This window comes from Muscardinus avellanarius (genome assembly GCF_963383645.1).
Source record: "Muscardinus avellanarius genome assembly, chromosome: X".
Taxonomy (NCBI): domain Eukaryota; kingdom Metazoa; phylum Chordata; class Mammalia; order Rodentia; family Gliridae; genus Muscardinus; species Muscardinus avellanarius.
Window position 1 is genome coordinate 53,130,188 of NC_137792.1, and position 23,133 is coordinate 53,153,320.

At 45.4% G+C, this 23,133-nt stretch overlaps 1 protein-coding gene across 1 annotated transcript; it reads right to left on the reverse strand.

Annotated features, from left to right (window-relative positions):
• Window positions 1-19,145: 19,145 nt before the first annotated feature.
• Window positions 19,146-20,211, reverse strand: PRRG3 (proline rich and Gla domain 3; the record flags this gene model as incomplete). Its single annotated transcript, XM_080718311.1, has 2 exons — window positions 20,032-20,211; window positions 19,146-19,673 (listed from the first exon to the last, which is right to left on the reverse strand). The coding sequence occupies exons 1-2, from the start codon at window positions 20,089-20,091 to the stop codon at window positions 19,146-19,148; spliced, it is 588 nt and encodes a 195-aa protein (XP_080574437.1). The 5' UTR covers window positions 20,092-20,211.
• Window positions 20,212-23,133: the final 2,922 nt, after the last annotated feature.

Genomic DNA, 23,133 nt, shown 5'->3' on the forward strand with positions numbered 1-23,133 from the left:
CTCTAAGCTAGGCATGGTGTCACATGCTTGTAATCTCAATACTTGAGGGGCTGAGACAGGAGGATCCGTGGTTCACAGACAGCCTCAGCTACTTCATGAGTCCATACACAACTTAGTGAGACCCTGTTTCAAAATAAAGAATTAAGGTCTTCCGGGAAGATGGCGACCGAGAAAAGCGGGGCTCTTAAGCTAACAACAAATCTCCATTACCACAAAATCAGTTCCTTTCATAGCCAGAAAACACCATCACCAGTGAAACAAAAAATCACCAGGCTCCAGAGAGAAAGCGGACTGAGAACAGAGCCACAGAGGAGATAACCGGCCTCACGCCCGAGGACGCGGCAGACGCAGCAGCAGTGCCATACTGCCGGCGGCACCGGCGAATTTACGGGAAGGCTACAGCAAGCCAAGGTAAGCCACTGCGGAACAGCCAGGCGGGATTTCTCCGCGCAGAGAGCATCTAAAGCTCCCAGTGGCCGAGCTCAGCACACGCTGCAGGGATTCAGAGTGGAAATCAAAACCAAGAAGAAAAACACCAGCCCCACAGCTGAGGGCGTAGCAGTGGCGCCATATTGCCACCGGCGGCAGCAGCACCGAATTCAGCGAGGCCAGTACAGCTACATCTGCGTACTCAAGAACAGTGTGTCAAATTGCGGGCCACAGAGGAGAAATCCCAGTACTGTACTCCCTGGGACTTGACGCAGTGGGGGAGGGGCGGTGGCAGAGATATCACACCATAGGAGAACATGCAACCTGGCACCCCCCACAGTCTAAAGCAGCCTCTATCGACTCTCTGGGTCGGTGACTCTGTGATAAAACCCAATAAAGGAGTAGTGGGGTCTGAGATACTACTGACTCGAGATCCAGAACACCTTAAGTGAAGTCATAGTGACCCAAGGGAAGAACCCAGAGAAGGCACAAACATCCGAAATCATGGGAAAGAGGAATAACACTGGAGCAATGAATGCCCACAACCCCACAACATCAGAACCTGATAAAACAGAAAATCAGAGATTTCTAGAAGATCAAATCAGGAAAATAACTGTAGAAATAATAGAGGTGCTTCGAAAAGAACTCAGAGAGAGCCAAAAAGAGATAAAGGATGCAATTAATGAAGTAAAGGCCTCAATTCAAAGCACAAACAACCGATTAGACCACATGGAGAACAGAATCTCGCTCTTAGAAGATGAGCAATCCAAAAATGAATGCATAGTTTCTAATCTAGAAAAAAATATCCAACAGCAGGAATCTGATATTGAAGAAATATGGGCCCATTTTAAGAGAGCTAACCTAAGAATAATTGGAATAGAGGAGGGAAAAGAAAGTGAAACCAAAGGGATCAACAATCTCTTCAAGGAAGTAATAGCAGAAAATTTTCCAGACATAGAGCAAGAGGTCGATACACAGGTCCAGGAAACTTATAGAACTCCCTTTAGACAGGATCGGAGAAGAGGATCCCCACGCCACATAATTGTCAAAATGACCAATGTGGAAGCCAAGCGGAGAATCTTAAAGGCAACAAAAACAAAGGGCCAAGTGACATTCAGAGGCAAACCAATTAGAATCACTCCAGACTTCCCAAACCAAGTTATGAGAGCCAGAAGGGCTTGGAGTAACATATTCCAAACTCTGAAAGAAAACAACCTCCAGCCAAAAATTTCCTACCCAGCAAAACTTTCTATCAAATTAGATGGAGAAATAAGAAGCTTCCATGACAAACAGAAACTGAAGGAATTTATGTCTTCAAAACCAGCACTAGAGAAAATACTCAAAGAGATTAACTACAAAGAAGAAATAGGTAACACACTCCAGAACTAGAGAAACAAGATTTTCCATCCAACAGACAACTAAGATTGGTTATCTGTGGAGATTCATTATTTATGTAAGTCTTTTACCTATCTCTAAAGGGTATTGTTTGCCTTTATTGTTGTTAATTTTTAGGATTTCTAGTTGGAATATTAATATACCTTCAGATATAGCAATTGGAAATATTTTATCCCATTCTATTAGAAACTGCTAACTCTGATTACATTGTCTTTGGATATACAATATTTTTTTTATTTTTTAGGGAGTTTGTATACTCCTCTGTTGCCTGTGCCATTGAAATCATAACCAAGAAATCACTGCCAATTTCAATGTTGTGAGGTTTTATGACCCAGATTTTCTCCTAAAAGTTTATCATCTTAAGATTTATATTTAGGTCTATTATCTATTTTGAGTTAATATTTGTATATGGGATTAGGTAAGGGTCCAGTTTTAATCTTTTCCATGTAATTATTATTTTTAAGAATATTTAGTTAAAAGATTAATATTTCCACCACCAAATGTTCATGGAAACCTTGTCAAAAATAACTTGACAATATAGGGAAGAATTTAGCTCTAGGCTTTTATTTAACTCCAATGGTTTATATATCTGCCTTTAGAATAGTACTACACTGTTTCAATTATTGTAGCTTTATATGGTTTGAAATCAGAAAATATATATCTTCTAGCTTTGTTCTTTTCAAGATCGTTTTGGGTACCTAGAGTCCATATTCCATATTAGGATAGATTTTTTTCTGAAAAATAAATATATAAATATATGATAGTTTCACCTAAAAATAGAAAAAAATATTCTCTGGTAAGAAAGAAAGCAAAAAGAAATATTGAAATGTTATCTTTAAGTCATCAAAAGCTTGGTATCAGACAAATGAAACTGTTATGTGAGATTATCATTTTTAATTTTAGATAAATTGCCATAATACTAGATGTCAACTACTAAAGCAAGCATGGGAGGGAGGGATAGGGAGAGAATGGGGTGGGGATTGGGTGGGGGCTGACTGGGAAAAGTGTGCATGTATGTCTACAAAAGTATGTATCCTACTATGATGTATGAATACAGTGCACCAATAAAAAATAAAATTAAATACAATTTAAAAAAAACAAAATAAAGAATTAAAAATCGGGCTTGGGTGTCGCTTAGAGGTAGAATGGTCCTAGGTTCAATTCCCAGCACCACACAAAAAGATTCCCTCTTTAATGTGGTGGGCTTTGGTCAATCAGTTGAAGACATTAACGGCAAAGACCAAGGTTTCCCTAAGACAGAGGAAATTTGGCCTTGTGACTTCAGTGTCAGCTCCCACCTATGTTTCCAGTCTTCTCTATAGATTTCAGCCTCATGGTCACATGAGCTAATTGTTTAAAATTCATCTCCATATATGTACATATGCACACATACACACATACATCCTGTTGGTTCTTTTTCTATGCTGCAACTCCCAATGGTCAAGGCTCAGTTCTAAGGAACAGCCTCAGAGCCCCCAGCGGAAAAGGAGGCTGGTCAGTAAAAGGAATCAAGCACAGATGGGGTCAGGTGGGAGGAGGAGGAAGGAGGTAGAAGAGGAAGGAAGGAAAGGGAGAGGCCAGGACTAGCTGAGAGAGGGTAGTGTGATTAGGAGCTGCCTGCCTATGCCCTGCCCCACCTGTTTAGCACAGAACAGACATAGGGCCTTGCCCACATTCCTGGGGCCCCAGAGGCTCTTCCCTCCCCATCTCCAGGGAGCAGCTGCAATGAAACCTGAGCTTCCTGGAGGCTACCTTCAGAGCAGAGAAACTGCTGAGTCTATGAAGTAGTATTCAAGAGCCTGGGAAGCTGCAGCCATGTTTCTGTCCAGTCATGATTGCCAGATGGCGCAAATACAAATACAGCACACCAAGTAAATTTGAACATCAGAAAAAAAACACAAAACATTTTTAGAGTCAGTACTATGTTTCATGCAACATTTGGTACATTCATTATTTGACATTCAAATGCAACTGGATAGCCTGTATTTTATCTGATATCCCTATGCCTTGCCCATCCCCCATGACCTTGATATTTGACCTCGGACAAGTCTTTTTCTTCTTTGGGCTTCAGTCTCTCTGATGGACAATGGAACTAACAATCTTCTCCCTACAGCTTGGCTGGCTTGGGAGGTGCACTCAGAAGTCAACAGAGCAGAATGATGTTTTGAGTCCAGACCAATTTCCTCTCTGGCTGCCAGCTAGCCTTGACCCACTGGTGCTTCCTGAGGACAGGAACACTGAGCCAAGTGGAGGTATGACCCCTATGTTTAGGAACCTACCACATATAGCTAAGCACTGGGCCCCCGATGCCACCCAGAAACCTTGACCTCCTGCTCCCCTTAGGCTGCCTGCTTCTCTTGCATCTGGGTGCCAAGAATGCTGGCAGGTGAGAATTTGCTGTGCAACTTTGAACTTGTCCCTTAGTATGTCTTTGTCATGTTAATCTGTTCATAATTATATCTACATCATAATTTCCTTTTGAAATGGCCTTAAATTTGCAATCCAAACTTTCTGAAAAGCCTCCACTGTTTGATGTACTAATCTTCGAAGGGCTTGAGCCCCCAGGGTACAAAGATAATCTATCAAGTGCTACACAGTCCATGGGGAGGCCCGTGGTCAAGTGTGTGCACAGGCTACAGAGACCAAACACTCTAATGGCAGCTTCCAGAGGAGGCGGCCAGGGAATGCTTCTTACCTAGAGGCTATATAGATGTCTCTGGGAAGAGGCATCCAAAGCATATGTGATTTCTACATGATCTGTTCAGTTGCAGTGTGAGATCTTAAACACAAATTAAGTCTTGTATGATTTCTCATAAATCTAGCCCAGTTGCCTCACTCCCCTCACCCTTTATTCATCTGCTCATGGACATTTGAAGTACTCACCTCATGCCTCCCCCCTTTTTTCAGTACTGGGGATTGTACCCAGGGACATTCTACCTTTGATATACACCCCCAGCCCTGATTTTATTCTTGATTTTTTTTCTTTCTTTTTTTTTGGTGGTACTGGGGTTCCTGGAAGCCCTTCTACCTCCAGGCTACACTCCCAGACCTATTTTATATTTTTGAAACAGGTCTCTTAAACCAGTGCAGCTGGCTTCAAACCTGCGTGATCCTCCCGTCTCCGCCTCCCAAGCACGGGGATTACAAGTGTGCGCCACCACGCCCAGCTTTTATTCTTTATTTTGAAAGAGTGTCTCACTAAGTTGCAAAAGACCTTACTAAATGGATGAAGCTGGCCTCCTGTTTCAGCCTCCCAAATAGTGGGATTACAAGTATGTACCACCACACCCAGCTGAGTTTCTCCTTTTATAAACAATATAGCATTGGTCACTCCTGGGTATGCCTCTTTGCACACACATGTAAATGTGTTTATAGAGCAGGTGCTCAGAAGTGGAATGGTTAGGTTCTTGGGCATATGCATTAATGCTTTTGAGTTGTAGGGACAAACTCCCCTTCAAGGAGAATAAGCAAAGTGGTACCCACCAAGGGAAAGGAAATGCTTGCTTCTCCACAGCCTTATTAGCAAAATATATTATGAAACTTTTAAAAAGGCATCATTATGATGGATGAAAATATACCTATATTATTGTTGCTTTAATTTACATTGCTTTAATGATGAATAAACCTGAGAAATTTTTATTTGTTTATTGATCTGTAATTCTTTCCTATGAGCTGTCTGCTGGAGGGCTTGAATCTTTATTAAAATATGAAATGTTTTATTAACAAAAAGGTATGGGGGCAAAAGCTCTCCCTCCCTTCAACCTAAGCATCTCCAAAGAAAACAGTTTTCCCCCTAAAGCGATCTTGAGCACATAGCCTCTCATGGGGACCAAACAAATTCAGTTAGTTGCATGCAGGTTTGGCTGAAACCTAGAGGGCATCAGCACTCCTGCACAGAAGGTGTCCAACTCAGCCCAGGTCACTGCACCCATCTGCCAATCTTCCCTAGTGTCTGTCTCTCTGCCTGTCCCCGCCTCCTTATCACCAGACTCCAACATCACCTCCCAACATGAGCCTTTTCTAGCAGTATTCTGCTTGGACTCCAGCAATGCTTGCTCCCTGCTTCTACTCTTTACCAGCAACAGTGAAAAGTAGAAGAAATCTGGGTCTGGGGTTAGTATAGCCCAGAGAGACTCCAAGCCCTGTCACTGGGGCATCTCGTTTGAGTTGCTTCTTTAGCTCTGAGCCTCAGTTTCTCATTCTCATATAGAAGATGAAGTTTCAAACTGTGTTTTGTGGTTTTAGGGATGCACAATAGGGCCTAGCTGGACTTTAAGGCAGACTCTGGCCTCTCCTCATGCTGAGAGTTTTGCTCTTACCACGTTTTTGTAAAGGGTTTGTAGGTAAAGGTCATTTAAACTAAAAAATCTCAAAGAAAAGTTCAAAAGCCTTTGAGTGTAATAAACTTCTGCCTCCAATCCCTACCCATGGTCCAGCCTCAGACAGCCCCAGCCCCAGACCCAAGCGGGTGAGCTCACCGCCGGGCCTCTTCCAGGCAGCTGGGAGCTTCCTCTAAGCTAGTTAATGAAGCTTATGGACCAATAAACAATTATTCTTCCTGCTCCTGGAAGCAGCTGGTCCTGAGGTCATCCCTGCCCCAGTGCCTCCACCCTAGCAAGAGAGGAAGGGGAAGGGGACTAGCAGAGTCTTTAAAAACAGGAAGGACAGACAGAAGGGCACAAGGTCAAACTGAAGAGACTGTAACTGGCCCAGGGAAGGAAAGCCACTTTGTGAGCAAAGGGAGGGAAATAAATGTGGCAGAGCCACAAGGGACAGCTGTTGTGGCCACCCTGATTTCCATGGCTCCACCTCAATTTCTAATTTTCTGTCTCTAGATGTGGGCACCTCTCATTCAGTATGGCTGCCTTGAATCAAGGCACCAGGAATAGGGGCAAGGTCTCTGTCCCCACAGATCTCATGTTCTAGTGGGCAGAATCAAGCAGACAGGAAGTTCATAGGTTTGTGGGGAGAGTAGCAGGGGCTTCTTTCTGTGTTAGTCATGCCCACTTATTTGGAAGCGGGTGGGTGCTCCCCTGAGCCTAAGATTATAAAGATCAAAAGGCTTCTTGCTTTCTTCAACAAGCTGGAAGAATATTTCAAGTGTCTCCAGGGTCCAAAAAAACCTGTAGGTTACTGAAACAGATCAGCAACCCAGTGTGTGTGTGTGTGTGTGTGTGTGTGTGTGTGTGTGTGTGTGTGTGTTACTTGGGATTGAACTCTGTCACAGAAATCACAACAGTTCCGTGTGTGTGTGTGTGTGTGTGTTTGTTACTTGAGATTGGACTCTGTCACAGAAATCACAACAGTTCCATGAAGAGTCCAGAGAAGTTCTCAGGTTTGGGAAGGGGGAACTCACCTCAGGACCGGAAGGGTCCTTGGCTTCTCTGGCAGAACAGAATTTCAGCACTTGCTGAGTCAGAGACAAAGACAGAGGTTTATTTAGGAACATAGGGGATATATTTCAAGAGATGACATGAGTCACCTCAAGAATTAGAGATGAGCATTTTGGGGGGGGTCTCATATAGGGGATGGGTAGGGGTGCACAGCAGGGAAGATGGTCTGGTTTTCCTCAGAATTCTCAGGTTCCGTTGGCACCTGGGCTTGACCAAATGTCTGACCTTCCTTAAGGATCTTTTGTTTACTAAACAGCTCGAAATTTTTAGGTGGGGAGATAGGCCTTTAGGATTAAAGCTGAAGGCCTTTTTGGGATGTTTTGTATATGGAAAAGTAGACTCTGTAGCGTGAATATAAGGATCATGAGGGTTATACATTTACATGTACATTCGTCTTCTTTTTCTTCCCTATTTTTCTCCTTTCTCCCCATTACTTTTACTTCTATCCTACTTCAAACCCAGAAGCACTCTACCATTAAACTATACCACCAGTCCTTTTTATTTTATATTTTGAGGCAGTGTATCATTAAGCTTCTGTGGCTGTCCTGGAACTTGTGATCCTCCTGTCTTAGCCTCTCAATTAAATGGGATAACATGCCTGTGTCATAATGCCTGACATCCATTAAATTCTTAAATATATTCTTATTCCAATTTTCTTTGTAACCTCTCTAAAACCCTTCCATGATCCTGCCTGTTCTGAAGTCTACACAGTATACTCAACCTCTGTCTCTACCATATGCAAGCAGCACAGGCTTGGGGGGAAGGACAATGGGCATCTACATATATCCAATCATATCAGGGTAATGGAGTATTTAGAGCTGGAATAGAAGCTTCACAGATACTTTGCTAACTTGAAAGGCCAAAAGTATATCTAGCCCAACCATTGTCTCCCACCTCTTTTAGCCTCTGACTTCATACCCCCAAGAACAGCAAGCTATCTATCTCCAATGGGTGGCAGGGGAGCAGTTCCAGCAGGGTAGGTGGAACGCAGGGAAACATAGAGCCTCAACCTGTATTCTGGCTAACAGGTCAGAAGATGAGACCTGGTACCCTTGAAAGATGCTAAGTGATCCCCCAGGAACGCAGGGAAACATAGAGCCTGAACCTGTGTTCTGGCTAACAGGTCAGAAGATGAGACCTGGTACCCTTGAAAGATGCTAAGTGATCCCCCAGCAGCCAATCCTTGGTGCCCATGTCCAGAAGCCATTCTACTGTACATCTGAGTCCATTCAGAACAGCACTAGAGGGTTCCCTTTTGGAAGGGGGTTGCCTCCACCACTCCAGAAGAACTGACAAGATCAAAGCAATTATTGCTGGCTGCCTGCCCCAGGGGCAACTCATGACTGCCTTGTCTTCAAGGCAAAGAGGAGCACCAGGGATTGTGAGGCAAGGAGAGGGGGAATTCACCTTCTGGTGTAGCCAGCTGCTGCCACTGCCTGCTCCATCTTCGTTTTCCTCCTTTCTTCTCTACTGGCCCAAGAATCCTTCCCCTAAAAGCTGGCAGCATATTCTGAGACTCAGGGCTTCAGTCACCTGATTGTTGGTCATACCGTGGTCCAGCATCCAACACCCCTCTGAGATAATGCTTTGGCACATGCTAAGGAACTCTTGGACATAGTGGGGAAGAGCCTCTTTTTCTGACTACCATTGTTATAATTTCCATATGTTTCTACCAAAGCTCCTATGTTGAAAACATTTTCCCCAGTGAGGGAAGTTTCAGAGGTAGGGAATGGCTGGAGTAGATGAGTCCTGAGGTCTTGGTCTTGAGAACTATGTATCCCCTCCTCTCTTGCACTCCATTTCCAGCTACCATGACTGAGAGTGACTATGGTTTCTCCCTTGGAGATGGTTGACTATGGACTGAACCTATAAGGCTGTGAACCAAATCAACTTTTCCTCCTTAAATTGTGCTTGTCAAGTATTTTGGTCACAATGACAAAAAACTGACTAAAACACAAATTGGTACTGAGGTGCAGAATTGTTGCTATGTCTAACCTTACTATGAGGTTCAGGAGCCTTTAGAACTGGTTTGTGAGAGAAGTTTGGAAAGGTGTGGAGACGCAGGCTGGAGAATCCTTAGAATGTTGTAAGCAGAGATTAATGGGTGCTTCTGGTAGAAGCTCAGAAGGCCAGAATGTCAGTAGGAATGCAAACTGTAAGGACTCACATCATGAGATTTGAAAGAGCATAGAGGGAGGGGGCAGGAACATGCCAGTTCCAAACCATGACACATGTCAGCACCCTGCTGACTGTATAGCAGAGAAGGTGGCAGGCATCAGAGTCCCAGCTCTGCTGTCCACCCCTCTTAGACATTGATTTGACTCCCAGATCCTCATTATTAGCTGGGTTGCTTCAGGAAGTTCACTTAACCTCTCTGTGCCTCTGTGATTCTCCCTTGAAAAGGAGAATAAAGGGTCATGGATTATGAAGCATTGCGTTCCTAGCACAGACTTAGTGCTTGAAACACATGTGCTGCTAGTGAAATAGACATTTCCTTACCTTTTATTTTGTCTATAAACAGAAAGGTGAGCAGGGAGTTTATTGTAAAGAAAAAAGCAGGGAAGTGGAAAAGAGGCAGAACACCCTTGCAGGCAGTGGGAACTCTGGAGTCTGGCAGCTGCCTTCTGAACACTACTCAGGAGTAGCCCAAACCCTGCACTGTCAGTTGCAAAGTACTTTTCCCAAAGCCCATGCAATCCCAAAGTCCACATGACCTGAAGAGAGTTGCAGGCCACCCCTAGGGGCCTCGGTCGGCCTTGATGTCCAGCAGGTATCTTCTGGTTACTACCAGGAAGTTTCCTGGGACTTAGATAGTGATCTTTTGGCGGTCTCCTATTTTCTGGTTGAGGTCCCAGATGCTGTTTCCTTAAATCTCCTACAATTGCTTAGCAGCAGGAACAAATAGAGTTTTGCAAACCTCTAGTCACTCTCAGGAGGTTTTTTATCTCCTTAGTGCTAGTCAGATATATTCAGGAGATCTGGTGCTATCAGAAATTTTGAAAGTTAACATCTATTGCCTCTCAGGAAATTAAGTCTTTCTACCATGGCTCTCTGAGCTTATTTCTTACTATCTCATCACTAGGGCTTTCACACAGTTCACCAAGTCCTTCATACTGGTTACAGAGAATGGCCTGTCTCTTCTCCTCACAATGTCTGCTACTGGCTCCACGCTATTGTCTTTTTCAGACCCCCAAAGTGCCATTTTCACTATACACACTGCCTCCACTTTTCCACCTTACAGACATCCTACTATTCATTTTAGCCTGATTCCCTTAATCATTCAACTTACCTGACTTACCAAGGTCACCAGTGAGGGACCTCCTGCTCCATCAAATAAATCCACATCAGTTGTCATCTTTCTTGACTTCTTAGAAGCATTTCAGATCATTGTTTACTCCTTCCTTCTAGAAACACTCTGCACAGTTTTCTTTCTGCTTTTCCAGCTTCTCTTCTGGGCCCTCAGGCCACATTCAAACCTTTATTGATGGTCTTCCTAATAAGATGGGCAACTCTGACTGCTCCAGCTCCAGCTGAGGCCTCTCACCTCAGCTTGAGCACCTTCCCTCTACACTGCCTTACTTAGCATGCCCCCCAAACAAACTTGTGGGATTTTGCTGCCCTCAGCCTGCCTCTCTGCCACTGTCTCCCCTCCCAGTGAATGGTCCCACCACCTATCCCACTGCCTAAATACCTAAATTTAAGACTTGCCTGAGATTCCTCCCCATCTCTCCCCACCAAGCCAATCAGCTTGTATGGTTCTGCCTCCTAAGAGTAATTTGATATTTCTCCTAGTGTAACCCAAAGATCACCACAGAACCTGGCCATTTGGTAACAATGTATATCCCTAGACCTAAGGCATTAGTGTCTTGATGTCTTCATTAACAACAATCATATGGCCCCCATGCCTACCAAAATTGGAGAAAAAAACTTCTGGTCAGTGTATTTTTCTCTCTTTCCTCTAGTCACTATCTCTTGTCCGCAAAAACTTTAATAATCTGGTCTTGCTGACTTCTCTGATCCCTGATCCCTGCAGCCCATTCTCCACATAGTAGGCAAGTGACCTGACCACGTCTTCTTGCTCTTTGAAACACCCCTTGGTGACCTCCCATTATCACCAGGGTAAAGGTGTCAGTTTTAAGCATGGTTGAAAAGATCTTCGTGGACTGACTTGCCGGTACCTGGCTAATCTCATTTACAAGACATATCTCATGCTACCCTGGCTTCTTCTGTTTCCTTAGCAACAAGATGGGCTTGCTAGGTCTTTACACCTGCTGTCCATCGGCCTAGTTCAGTTGTCTCCCATACTCTTTGCCCAGCTGATTTCTATTAATTCTTCCAGTTGGCACAGCCAACACTACTGGTCTTCCCCCTAACATCCAGCTCATCATGCACCATTGCTAGGGCTTGTTTTGTGTCCCACATCTATGTTCAGTGCTCCATCTGAAGCCCCACAGACTGGCTGGAGGCAGAAAGTCCCCTGACTTGTGGAACACCTCACTCTGCCAGCACCTCACTCTGCCAGTACCTACTTCTCTGTATACTGTCAGTCCCAGCACCCTGGGGTGCCAGTGCTAACTGGCCCACCCACCGGGAATCTGTGATTTGCTGCAACCAGCCTGATAGAAAATGTTACCATCTCTATTTTATAGCACACAAATCCTGGTGTAACTGAATCAATTGCACAGTCTGAGATCTTCAGAGAAACTGTTGAAAGTCACTGTTATTGGAGCTGCCAGTCTTGTGATTCCAGAAAAGAACATGTTTTATCTCTAAAAACCTGAAGGGAACATACATTTTGCCTCTTCTTCAGGTGCTGACTTCTCACATCATCTCTCACAGACATGAAGCTCACGTCTCCTTTCCCAACTGTACTGGCCATATGGGGACCTATGAAAGTCACCTCAGGTCCTTCCACCTGAGCAGGGAAAAGGCTTCTCTGGAACCTGGTTCAGGACTGGCAAGGGGTTCCTGTCTTTGCCAGAATCTTGAAGAAGTCTTACTGTTCACTCCTACCACTTCTACAGAGTGGGTATGGTGCATACAGATTGGGGTGCGGGGGCAACAATCACTCCTCCCCGCCTTGAGTGGAGGATTCTGGGATGAGTTGTAATTTCCCAGATTCATATGCTGATGTATAGTACCTCAACATTTGACTGTGTTTGTATATTGTATCTTTAAAGCAAGAATTAAATAAAATGAGTTTGTTACAGTGGATTCTAAGCCTTTGTGACTGGTGTGCTCTTAGAAAGAGATGAGACACAGACAGAGAGGGGAGTCCAAGTGAAGACAAAGGGAGATGACAGCTATCTACAAGCTGAGAGGCCTTAGAAGGAATCAACCCTGTAGATACCTTGATCTTGGACTTATAGCTCCAGAACTGTAAGGAAATAATTTCCAGTTTAAGCTCCCAGACTGGGATACTTTATTATGGTAGCCCTGGAAAACACACATGGATTTGGAACTCTGTTTGGAGAATATAATCAGCCAACACATTTTAATTAATTTATTCATTTTTTCATGTAATAAATTTATTATACTTTGCTATTTTCTACTTTTATCTTAATTCCAACTATACACTATATAATCAACTGCTGTCTCAGAAATAAAATGTTTTAAACATAAAAAGGAAATTCTGCTTCTTAAAAGTGCATACACCATGCATACATGGTACTAGGGACTGAACCCAGGGGCACTCCACCTCCAAGCTACAGCTACAGATCTATTTTTTATTCTTTTATTTTGAAACAGGGTATCGCTAAATTATGGAGGGCCTCACTAAATAGCTGAGGCTGGCTGTGAACCTGCGACCCTCCAGTCTCTGCCTCCCAGTACTGAGATTGATAGGGAATGTGCTGGTATTGGAAAATTGCTAATGAATTTACGAGACTCCAGGCTTCCAAGGTCTCCCTGAGAACACCATCCAAAGGGCTGGGCTCTCCTTTTTTATGTACCCATTGTGCTATAAGGTCGCAGACTCCCAGGCCAAAACACCTGAGTTTTTTGTAGATGGTGGAGAGCAAATAACAGAAACAATGGTGGAGAACAGGGTCCTATCCCAAATGTCATCTCAGTTCCTGCTGGAGCAGAGACAAGGAATCAGGTATGCTTTTGGAGAGGTGGAATCCCTCTTCCCACTCTTTCTGTGTCTCCTCACCCTGCATTATTATAAACCCCTTATAGCAAATGATCTCCAAATGAGGGGATGGAAGGAGAGTGGGAAGGATCCATGAGTTGTATTTATTTTATTCCTGTCATTAGCTTCCTTGCATGAGCTGACCTGGGACCTAAGTCAATGTCTATAGCACTTATCTCTGGCAAAAGAACAGGCAGTTCCTAATCCAAGTTTAGAATGTGACCCAATCCATATGCTGGGGTCTTCATTTGATTTCTCAGCATCCGTAGCAGGTGGTATCACTCAACTAAGCCAGGCTGAGCCAAGAATGAAACCCAAGGCCTCTGGATGCTGTTCCTGGCATTTAACTTCCACATTCAATTCTCTAAGAAATCCCCAAATTTTATCACCTTTGTCCCATTGCTATCAGGACCTTCCCTATTAAAAGGTGAATTACTTTTATTACTAGGAGGACTGGAGATGTTTCTCAGGAGTATAGCATGTAGGAAGCCCTGGGTTTGATCCCAGCACTGCGAAAATTGTCCAATAACTCTTACTGAAAGTATTGGCACAACTTGTGCTGGTGACTAACCTATAATTCATTTTGCTCCACACCAACAGCTGGCAGATTTTGGGCCAACATCACATTTCCTCCATGTGGATGCTGGGGCACCATTGCTTCTGAAGAGCCTTTGACACTTGCCCTGCATCAGAACTCAGGGAGCCCATCCAGGCCAAAACCCAAGTATTGTGTCTCATTCTCATAGGGCAATGGGGACACCTCTCTCACACACTTCCTTCAGCTCCAAAATGAAGCAGGCATCCTTTGTTCAAGGAACACCTGTGTCAGTAATCAGGACCAGAGACAAGGAAGTTGCTAACCAAGGTTTGTGACAGCTTTTTCTAACCCCATGGTGGTGGAGAGGGGAGATAAGGAAATCACTTTATAAACCACAGGAATAAACTTTAAGGCACAGGCCATCTCTGTTTCCCTCTCCTAAACTTATATGGGCTGTTTCCTTATCTCCAGACTAACTTCTGGATAAATGAGTTTGACTCTGTGGAAATTTGGGAGTCATCAGGGATGCAAAAAGGACCAGGACAGGATGCAAGTGGATGCCATTTGCTCTTTATTATTATTCATTATATTCTTGTACAGAAAGAGACAAAAGTTAACAGCTAAACTCAGTACTTGTAAAAAGAGAGCGAGAAAGTGCGCACGCGCGAGGGAGGAAGAGATAGAGAAAGAGAGAGAGAGAGCGAGCGCAGAAGCAAGTTTGCTTTTTTCCTCCCGGGCTCCAGAGAGGTCCAGACATATTACTGAATATACAGACTTCCCAGTTGACATGGATCAACACATGAATATGAGCACAACTTTAGTGGTACCAAAATGAATTAATTTCATAGTAATCATTTGTATAAGCTCAGTCACACATACCAGGGTTTCCACTGTCACGAATTCACAATTACGGAGTGAAAGAGCAGGTGTGTTCAGGCCTGGGAAAGTGGCATCTGTGAAGGGAAACAGATTGGGAGTAAAAGCAGCTGGGGGACTGGTCCCAATCCTGGATATCTGTGGTACAGCTCGGCTGGGGGCTGGAGAAGAGCAGGCACTGTTCAGCGGTCAGACACAAGTACAGAGAAACAACTGTTGAGACATGGAGCCCGAGAGGGTGTTCTGTTTGGATATCTTTGTCAGTGAAATTCTTGCTAGAGAGACTCACCGCCCACAGTTTAAATACTTGGGGGCGAATGATGGGAGCAGCCAGTCTGCAAGCACAACATCTGCTTTACAGAAAACTTAGACACATACTCGCATATTTGTTTAAAATTGCAGTCAAGTTCACAAACTATGTTATTCACAGGATAAATACAAGAGTGGTGTGAAAGGCTTCAATATCGAACATTGCCACAATGAAGAGACACAAGGGATCACTCTGCACAGAAGAAACCTTACATACAAGAATTGCTGAACCCCAAAGCTGAAGGCACAGTGAAGGGATCCTTAATACCTTGAGCCTTTCCATTGAAAAAGGTACTCATTTAAAACTGGATTCCTCTTACACAGAAGACCCTGAAAATTGACCGAAGGGAAGAATCTGTCAAATGTTTTGAATGGAGCAAGAATCGCAGCTACTGTGAATGATCAAATTGTAATTTTTCTCTAAGTTCTGAATTACTGGGTTTCCAATTGATGGGCTTTTACTGTAGCTGCAAGCAGTCTGATTACAGTACTTTCCAATGAGCTAATTATACTGATTAGTATTAGTAGACTTCAGTGGGGAGGATGTGCTTGTTTCGGGATCTGCGAAGTCCGGAAATAGAGCTTCATTACTCATCAAACTGCAAAGCTCAGCCTGGACAGGGAGCAGACTGACACACCCGCACCATCCTAGAAAGAGCGCCATAAGCCAGAGAGCCTCTCACTGTCATCTTGCTCTCCCTTGGACAAAAAACAAAAAACAAAACAAAACAAAAAAACAATATAGAGGCAGTGTTGCTTTTTTCTTCTTCTTCTTCTTCTCATGGGATGCCATCTGGTTGTCAAGAGATCAACTCTGGCTGGGGGTTGGGAGTCTTCATCCACTGAGAGAGGGGAAGTGTCTGGCTCCAACTACTTTAGTAATAACATACCCTCCTGTCCTTAATTCTTGACATTTGGGTTAGGATAAAAATACATTGTCCAACAAGTCGGCACATTCCTTTTTTTCCAAAGCACCCTATAGAATTCACACTAATGGCAGTGGGATTGGCAAGTGGAGGGGGAGGCCTCGGCCCCCGGGTCCAACTGCTCAGCGGTGCGTCTCCCTCAGCCGAGGTGCCACACAGCCTCTTGTGCTTTCCTTTTGAAAACCCGAGATGATGGGTGGCAGGGAAGGGACAGGATTACAATTCTTGTTTTAAAAAGTCTTAAAAAGTTTTTGGTCGAAGACGAACGACAGTCACAGTTCAAGGAATCTTTTAAAGCCTTTTCTTCATTTTTAGTGAAAAATATCTAAATAACTAGGCCCACCATTCCCAAAGTCAACAGTCACATCTTTCCACAGAATACAAAACAAAACAAAACACCCAGGAGTGCTCAGATTTCCTTTAGCTGCTGACGCCCACAGAACAGGAGCAGAGGCAGGGGCACCATGCCAAAAGGGTGTGCGGGTGGGGTCCCACAGGGCGGAGCTGCTTTGTCTTCTTCCAAAGCCTCTGGGAGGGGGTGGAAGGTTGCGACTTTGGGAAACTCCAACAGCTAATCCTGGTTTTCCTCACTCAGGGCCCTATCATGAGGCTGTCCAGCCCTGGGAGGGGATGTTCCTCCCTTCAGACCGGATCCCTCCTGGTACAAATATAGCCACACACCGGCTATTGTTTCAGATAAGCGATGAGAAAAGGCAACGTGCACACATGTACACACACACACACACACACACACACACACACACACACAAATACAAGAACAACAAAAATGTGGTTACTGGGGTGTTAGTGTTGTTATCAAATCAACATCCATACAAAGACAGAGTTTGAAAAGATATGTACAGGGCATTCATAAAAGCCAAGTGTGCACCTCAAGGAGCTATGCTCATTGTGTATACGGTTCAGTCTGTTTCTAGAATATGCTGCAAAAACCATCCAAGGGGCCTTGATACATGACCACCTGGAAAATCTCTGTGAAGCACCCAAACTGGAGACTACAGGCCTTGAGGAGTTGCCCCTGGGGAACACATGCTGCCAGCTACCTCTTATGGCCACCCAGCCTCAATCCATGACATTCCTTTGCATACTCACTCTGGACCTGGTCAGCAGAGCCCATGCCTGGCTCTCTATTACCTGGGGTGAGGGGATGACACATTGGGGTAAGACTCTTCTCACATGTTCTCAGGTCACACTTAGGCACCTGCCTGAGAAAATACTAGGAAAACTGGGCTGGCCCCAGAGATTCCCACATTTCCAGGCCCTCCAAATGGTCTTAGCCTCCATCACTGAAAACAGCAGGGGCCTTCTATCCCGCCAGTATCTCTGACATCAGAGAACTCTGGGAATAGGGCAGAAGGTACAGGGTCAACTGGCAGGAGACTGGTTCCTTAGACTGTGACTGAACACCAGAGGCAAATGAGGCCCTCAGCTAAATCTGGTTTCCTAAGGCCTATGTATTTCCAGAAGAATCTTCCTAAGGGCAAACCTCACTGGTTCCGGAACATGGTGCTCTAAGCATTAGCTTTTAGTCATCCTGTGATGGGCCTGTGAGGTGGAAGGAATGAAAAACCCTAGCCATGGAATCGAGTTAGCCATGCTGACAGATTTGACAAGAATACAAGACTCCTGGCTGCAAACACATCCTGTAGAAGGTCCTTAGAACAGCAGGGACCTCTAGAAGTCATCTGTGGCCTTGAGGCAGGGCCCATTCAAGGAATGAGTCCCAGCACCTGCCTCAGAAAGCTGTTCAGAAAGAAGGAAGCTTGTTGACTCCATGGGTTTTATGCTGCTGTGGTTGCCAGTAGACCCTTGCCACACACTCTTTTGGGCCCCACAAAAATTTGCTACATGTTTTGAAGCACCACAGAGGAAAAATGATTTGGCACTGAGGCCAAGAGGATGAAAGTGGGGGAGGGGAGAGATGGTATCAACAGTGTCTTTTGCACGGTCACGGACAGTTACAGGGCAGATTGCCTCACTGAAAACAGACCAGCACCTGGCCACAACAGAGCAAACCCCAGGCCTTCACCCCAGGTCATGGGCTCCCCTGCAAATAAATTTTGAAAGAGACATTTTAGGATTTTCTCCCCAGGTGGGCACCATCATTAAGGAGAAGTCATCAATCTGAAGTTCAGGATCAATGCACCTATTCCTAAAAAGGGACGTATCCCAAAAGTTCAAAACCAGAGAGCTCAGCGATGAGCTCAGAGTCAAGCTGTTAGGTTTAACTGTCCTATGGATTGATCAACCACACAAAGGGAAAACTGCAGCTCTCTGTGCCAGCCTGCAACCCAACAGCTTGGAAGACACGGGCTCAGGAGCATCAGTTTTCCCCAGGACAAAGTGCACCAGGGCTGCGAGTGGGCTCATGCCCGAGGGTAGTGGTTTGGTATACAGGTCTGGGAAGGCCAAGCACACCAGAAACGGGATGGCAAAGTTCATGCGGGCCCCTTAGTTGATAGAAGGAAGGAACTCTGCCACCCGGCTGGTCAGGAGTGTGGGGGTGGGCATTGGAGGAGGGATGTATCACAGGGCTGTGGAACTGATTTGCCTTGGGCCAGGTGCTATTGTTTTGTTCTATGGTATTAGTTATTCAGTTATCTGTTATGATTTGTTTTGCTTTATCAATTCTTATTCCTGTCCTCCCAATGTAAGTAAGGACAGAAAGCACAGAACTGTTGAGGAAAAGAGAAGCCGTGGGGCTAGCTTCCCCTTGACCCCACTGTGGCCCAGGGCCCCAAGATACAGACAGGTCTCTGCGAGCCCCACGGCCCCTGCTGCAGAGCCTGTGGACATTCTGGCCACAGTCAACACAATGGGTGATACCTTTGGCATAAGAGAAGCCAGTTCCTGATGGGAGAACAGGACAGTGCGGGTCTGGGGGCTCCTAGAAGAGCTGGGTTCTCAGGTCAGTAGCTCTTCACAGGGGGCTTCGACTCATGGGTGTTCTGGACCCCCACACTCCCCACTTGTCTCTGATAGCTGGCTTCCTAAAAATCCACGGTTAGGGAATTATTTGGCAACAAGGAGTCTAAGGCTGTTTTGTGGTGGCACAGTCTTTCAAAAATTCAAAAGAAAATAGGGGGCCTCTGAGAGAGGCTTCTGTAAGGGCCAGGACACGCACTCCACTACTTGTCTGCGCCAGGGCTGGCGGCCACTATCTCCTCATACTTTGGGGGTGGATCACTGTAAGAGACACTGGCCTCCTCGCTGCTGCCCTCCTGGGGTGCAGTCACCTCCTCATAGGAGGGGGGAGGGGTGGCACTGGACAGTCTGGAAAGAGAGAGCTCAGGGAGGTAGAGAGTACTCTCAAGCCGGACCGTGGTTCTACCCCCCCGGCTGGGCCCCAGCACCACCTGTGGGGTGTTTCCACCCTCACGGTGCCCAGAGGACTCCCCCTGGCTATGCACAGTGCCCCGGTATACCATGACCCGGGGGAGGCTGTGCCCAGCGCGACTGGCTAGATACCGGTTCTGCGCATAGGAAGGGTGATGACGGGTGGCTTTCTGCAGCTGACACCTCCAGATGATGAACAGGGCAATGACAATGAGCAATGCTACCCCCAGGAGGGGCACCACCACATACATGGCGTCCGAGCTCTGTGAGGGGTCTCGGACTGAGTAGACTGCATTCGGGTACCCCTTCCAAAACTCCATCTGCAAAAGAAGAAGAGCTGCTCATACCTGGGGAAGGCAGGCTCAAATGACCATGCCCCAGACAGATCTCTAAGGCCTTCAGTGAGCTCCCTCCCCTCCTCCCCAGAGGACGGGAGAGTCAGTGGAAGGCACCAAGGACAAAAGACAATGTTCTCAAGTGACAAGTCCCCCCAAAAGTCAGGTGATAGAACTGTAAAGGCACTTGTTCTGCTCCCCTCTGGCCCCAGAGGGCAGGCCATAGGCTGGGGTGACCTTAACTTCCTTTTTTCTGCCTCATTTGAAGTACCCAGCCCTATCCCTGTTATTCTTATTCCTTGGGTAATTTCTCCCCCAGAATCCAGCCCTGGGTGGTACATACCGTTTTCTCTTTGTTCTCGAACACTTCCTTGACCTCCTCATAGCTGCAGATCTCTTCCATGCATTCTCGCTCGATGGTGCCCTGGCGTAGCTCCTCCAGAAACTCATTGGCACGAGGAAACCGTTTCAAGACCGAATGGGCATTCCGGGCCTCCAGAAACACTGAGAAGAGAAGCGCACTGAGGCCCAGAATGGGAGAGTGCTTAGGCTAGCCCAGGGATGGAGGCATGACTATAGAAGAAAACCAGGCAAAACCAGCAGCCATGATGCCAGGCTTCCTAGATACCAGTTCTGCGCAAATAATAGGACCAGCCCTTTTCAAAAGGACTGGCTTTCTATGATATCATATTATTCTCATCTAGAATGCCAGGGTCCTAGCAGGACCCTTGGGAATACAGAGTAAACTTGGATCCAGCTGAAAGGGACGTTTGTGTTGCCAAAGAGCAAGAAATAATACAAATTTTTAATTACCGTAATCATTCCTGAATAAATACCTGGGATCTTCTGCATTTACCTTGAAAAGACAGTTGGAACCCTGGCCATAAGAAGTGCTTCCTCTGTGGGGCTGATGCTGGTAGGACTCATTTCAGTAAAAAAGCTAGAGTGAGGTCCATCAGGGTCCTCTATGCATAGAAACCTCAGAATGCTTCTCAGAACAGAAGTAGTGGGGTCTACATGGAGAATCTAAGCATTTGTAGATGTGGCACAGATCCTTCCTGCTGAACTGCCATTTGGTGGTAGCCATATCTACTTAGTGCAAGGGTCAAACCCAGCTACAACTGGATGACCAACATGGCATAAATTATGCATCCCCACAAGCTAAGCTAAAGCTTTAGATGGTAAAAGAAGAAGAGGTGATATTTGCTCCTGGTATTCACCCAAAACTGGGACATCCCTTGGTGTCCAGGCGGTAGGTCTTTGCCAGCAGGTCCCCTTCCCCATGCCACCTGTCACTTTAGTGTGGCTGCAAAAACATGGTAGGTGCTTAACCGCAAGTGAGTACATGTTTCAGTTGGCCAATAGCGACAGGGCTACTCAGGGAGAGGAAAGCTGGGAGGACCTAAGAAATGGGCATATGCTTCTCCCATGAGCCCCTGGGCATGGCCCTCCTCCACTCTGCAGGGCCAGTAAAACTCACCTGCCATGATGCTCCCTCAAACTCAAGCGTCTCACTTGCCTGTCAAAGAAGGAAAGCAGAGTTGTTTTGAGATCACACCCAGGATTCTGTGGGGTACCCTCTTAGCTCTGGGATCTGACTCCCCAACAAACTACACACACAGTGACTAGGTCAAAAGATCAAGGCAGAACCCTATGAGGTGTTGCACTCTCCATGCAGCCACTCATCCCTCCTGCTGCTTCTCATTCCTTCCCCCATCTCTTCTCCAGAGGCTCCCCAAGGCCCAGCAGTGCCCAAAGCAAAGCTTCTGGGGCTATTTCCCCCAACAAGACCTGAGGGATGACCTTTTTCTTTAACAAAAGAAAACTCCTACAGGCTGAGCCTCTTTCCTTTCTCACCCCCCTCAGTGAATTTCTGTGCCTTCAAATTGGAAAGGATCTCAAAGACACATGAGGAAATGAAGTCAGACAGACTTTAAGCAGGGTAGGAAAGGCTAAGCAAGTTGACTTGGTGGGGGAATCTGAATTCAGAAATAATTTTGATCACATGGTGAATCCCAGATACCTCTAATAACAAGCATGTTCCTGGAAAACCAAGTTTAATTCAGCAACTAACATTTCCAATGCCCCAGTCCTGATGGGACTGGCCTATAGTAACCTTTGATGGCCACCTGCTCTTGCAGAGTCAGATCCTCCATGGGCAACAGAGGCCCATTCTTACAACCCCTGTCCAAATCAATTAGGCACAAACCCAAGTGACCTGCTTGGTTCATCTTCACCTGACAGGGAGGCAAGATACCTGAACTCTTTTTAAAGTAGGCATCTCTCCTTTCTTTGCATTAAAGACCATTGCAGCAGAGCATCAAGATGGATTTAACAATCAAAACTGAGACAAAAGGCTGAGTATATAGTTCAGTGGTAGAGCCCTAGGTTACATTTCCAACATCAAAGTCAAAACCAGAACCCTGAGATGCTAACTTGAAGAGATGACTGTAATGGGAGCTATCATCCCATAGCCTTTGTCCTGCTAAGGAGCTATCTACTGAGCATGTAAATCACAGATACAGTGCACCACATCCCTGCTCCTCTTTCTAACACATGCTCCCACTCAAAACGCTATATTCTGAATCATTGTCCAAGCTGTCCACATCTGGGTGCAATCACCCTCATGACTCCCCTCCATAATACGATTCAAGCCACGTGAGTAATATAACCCATTAAGCTACCTTTTTTGCCTAGGCTACCAGGAAGTTCAGTGTTAACAATGTGAAGCAGAGGAATCCTGGGAGCTCAGTTGTTAGGCACATATGCTTTGTGCCTACAGCTCGGTACATGGTTTTCTATTTATGTGTTCAGAATCTTAGTGTTCATTTATAATAAAGCTTTTAATCCTTTCGGTAAGCAGGTAGGATACAAATAATCAACACATTTAAAATGAGAGGGAAATAGGAAATTTAACATAGACCTATGGTAAAAAGCCATGTCAAAGAACTTTCTTTTTTGAACTCTGCAACACTCCCATCGAAGCCCATCAACATGTACATGTGAAAGAGTTGTCACTCTGCAGTGGCAAAGATGGGATATCATCTCAGAATTCTGCTTCCATTAAAGATCTCTGAATCCATGTTGGGAGTGTGTGGCACTAGCATGCCTGAGAACAAGGATCTTTGGTTGAAAGAATATGGAGCTGTTATGTTGCGGTTGGAAAAGAACAAGCCAAGACTTTACTAACAAGGGAAGAAAGAAAAATGTTTCCTTGCTTACCAAAAAGACCACAGTGGGGTATTTTTTAATGATTTTACATGGAAAATGACATAATAGATTATATACAGCCATCTTTTGTCCCAAACACAAGGACTTTGGGGGCATGCGCACCTCCACATATCATAGTCCCTAATGTGTGTTGCCTTGGCACCTGCAGAAATCATTAGTTCATTTTAAAGCTCCAATTGAGCCAGAATCTCCCTAAAACAGCTCACATGGCATC